Source organism: Belonocnema kinseyi, chromosome 1 (genome assembly GCF_010883055.1).
Source record: "Belonocnema kinseyi isolate 2016_QV_RU_SX_M_011 chromosome 1, B_treatae_v1, whole genome shotgun sequence".
Classification (NCBI taxonomy): Eukaryota; Metazoa; Arthropoda; class Insecta; order Hymenoptera; family Cynipidae; genus Belonocnema; species Belonocnema kinseyi.
Genome location: NC_046657.1, coordinates 143,816,849 through 143,818,638, shown reverse-complemented (window position 1 = coordinate 143,818,638; position 1,790 = coordinate 143,816,849). Strand labels below are relative to the sequence as shown.

At 24.6% G+C, this 1,790-nt stretch overlaps 1 protein-coding gene across 1 annotated transcript in view; it reads right to left on the bottom strand.

Moving 5' to 3' along the window:
• Positions 1-415: 415 nt before the first annotated feature.
• Positions 416-1,790, bottom strand: part of LOC117180400 (isovaleryl-CoA dehydrogenase, mitochondrial) — a 25,433-nt gene continuing 24,058 nt past the window's right edge. Inside the window, exons 7-8 of the mRNA XM_033372900.1 lie at positions 1,089-1,257; positions 416-635 (exon numbers count right to left, since the gene is read on the bottom strand). Coding sequence (XP_033228791.1) covers positions 502-635; positions 1,089-1,257 — 303 coding nt within the window. The 3' untranslated portion in view covers positions 416-501. The remainder of the gene's footprint in view (positions 636-1,088; positions 1,258-1,790) is intronic.

Genomic DNA, 1,790 nt, shown 5'->3' with positions numbered 1-1,790 from the left:
TGAAAGATAATTTTCAACCAAATAGATTAATTTTTAACCAAAATAATAAAAAAAAAAAAGAATTTTCATAAATTTATGTGGAATAGTTATATTTTCATTTAAACCAAATTTATTTTCAACTCGTTGAATTCAATTTAAGAACATGAATTGCTAGTTGAATAGTTGAATTTTCAATGAAAAGCGATCAATTTTCAACAAAATAATTTCTTTCAACCAAATATATTAATTTTCAACTTAAATAATGAATATTCAATTGGAATTGTTAAGTTTTGAATTAAAAATTTATTTTTCACAAAAAAAAGGAATTTTCATTGTTTCAGTGGAATAATTATTCAGGGCCCCTTAATAAACCGTTTTAACAAAAAAACGCTTGATATAATAAACTAGTTCTCCACTGCCATCCTTCAAATATATATTTATTGTTTTTTATATATAATTATTTATATACATATTTATATATTTTTAATTGAACATATTTATATTTATGTAAATTACTTATAATTATGAATATTCTTCAGTGATTGCTCGACTGATGACCATTCTCCTAATTTCAGATGTTCCAGCACCAATTTCCAATAATTTTGCATCACGCAGTAAACGTCCTGCTGGATAATCATTTATGTATCCGTTACCTCCTGAAAATAAATCATTTTTTGTTTAAAATTTTTTTTTTTTCAACATTTTTATATTAACATTTACAAATAGAGAAAACATCTGTGCAGTGGATAATTAATTAAAAATATTAATATATGTAAAATAATTAATTAAATTTAATTCATATTTAAGACACAATACGTCTTCATAAATTTAAATTAATTATTTTCCTGTTTTCCGTGCTCTTAATTATTAATTATCCACTATAGGGGGGTTTCGTCTATATTTTTATAACATAATTGAATAATGCATTTTTAAATAATAAAATCTAAAGAAAATTATTTTTAAAATTCAGTTTTTAAAATATGCTATTTTTTAATAATTAGATCATAAATAATAAATTTTTTAATAATTAAGTTCGAAAAGTCTTATTTAAACAAAATTAAGTTTTTAAAAGATGCTAATTTCTTAAAGTAATTGGATCCAAAATTTACCAAGTATTTGTATCACATCAAGAGCTGCCTTTGTTGACATTTCAGACGCATACGTGATTACCGCGGAACAATCTTTACGACTAACAAATCCTGAATCACATGCTCTAGCAATTGTGTAAATATAACATTTGCTAGCACACAAAGCCATGTGCATGTCTGCAATTTTACCCTGAAATTAAAAAAAAATTAATAATGAAGGAACTTTATTAACCAACAGTCGGTAAATAATCAACCTTCATTTATCAACAGTTGATAAAGAAGGCTAAATATTCATTTTATCTGACAGTAAAATCAAGAGGGTTATTCCACTTAGAGATCCTCCAGGTAGAGTTCAGCCACAACTTCCCACTGTTTTAATTGGCAACGATTAAACCGGAACCAGAAGAGGTGAAAAGCGCGCGAATTTCAAACCAAATTTCAAAATTAATTTACAATTTTGAAGAATAAAATGAGGAAGAATATAACATAAAATATAAACATATCAAAATTGTATAAATTATATGAAAATAGGAATACTGAGGAGAAGCAAAATCTATTCTACTGTGTGTTTAAAATTTAGTTTTGTACACAATTGGAACCCGAAATATCTCTTTCTCATCATTCTTGTATTTTGATTAATTAGTGTTTTTTGGTGCAAAATTGTTGAAAATTCATTTTGTTTGTTTGAAAACATTTTTTAACAGAATGTTTAACTATTTCATG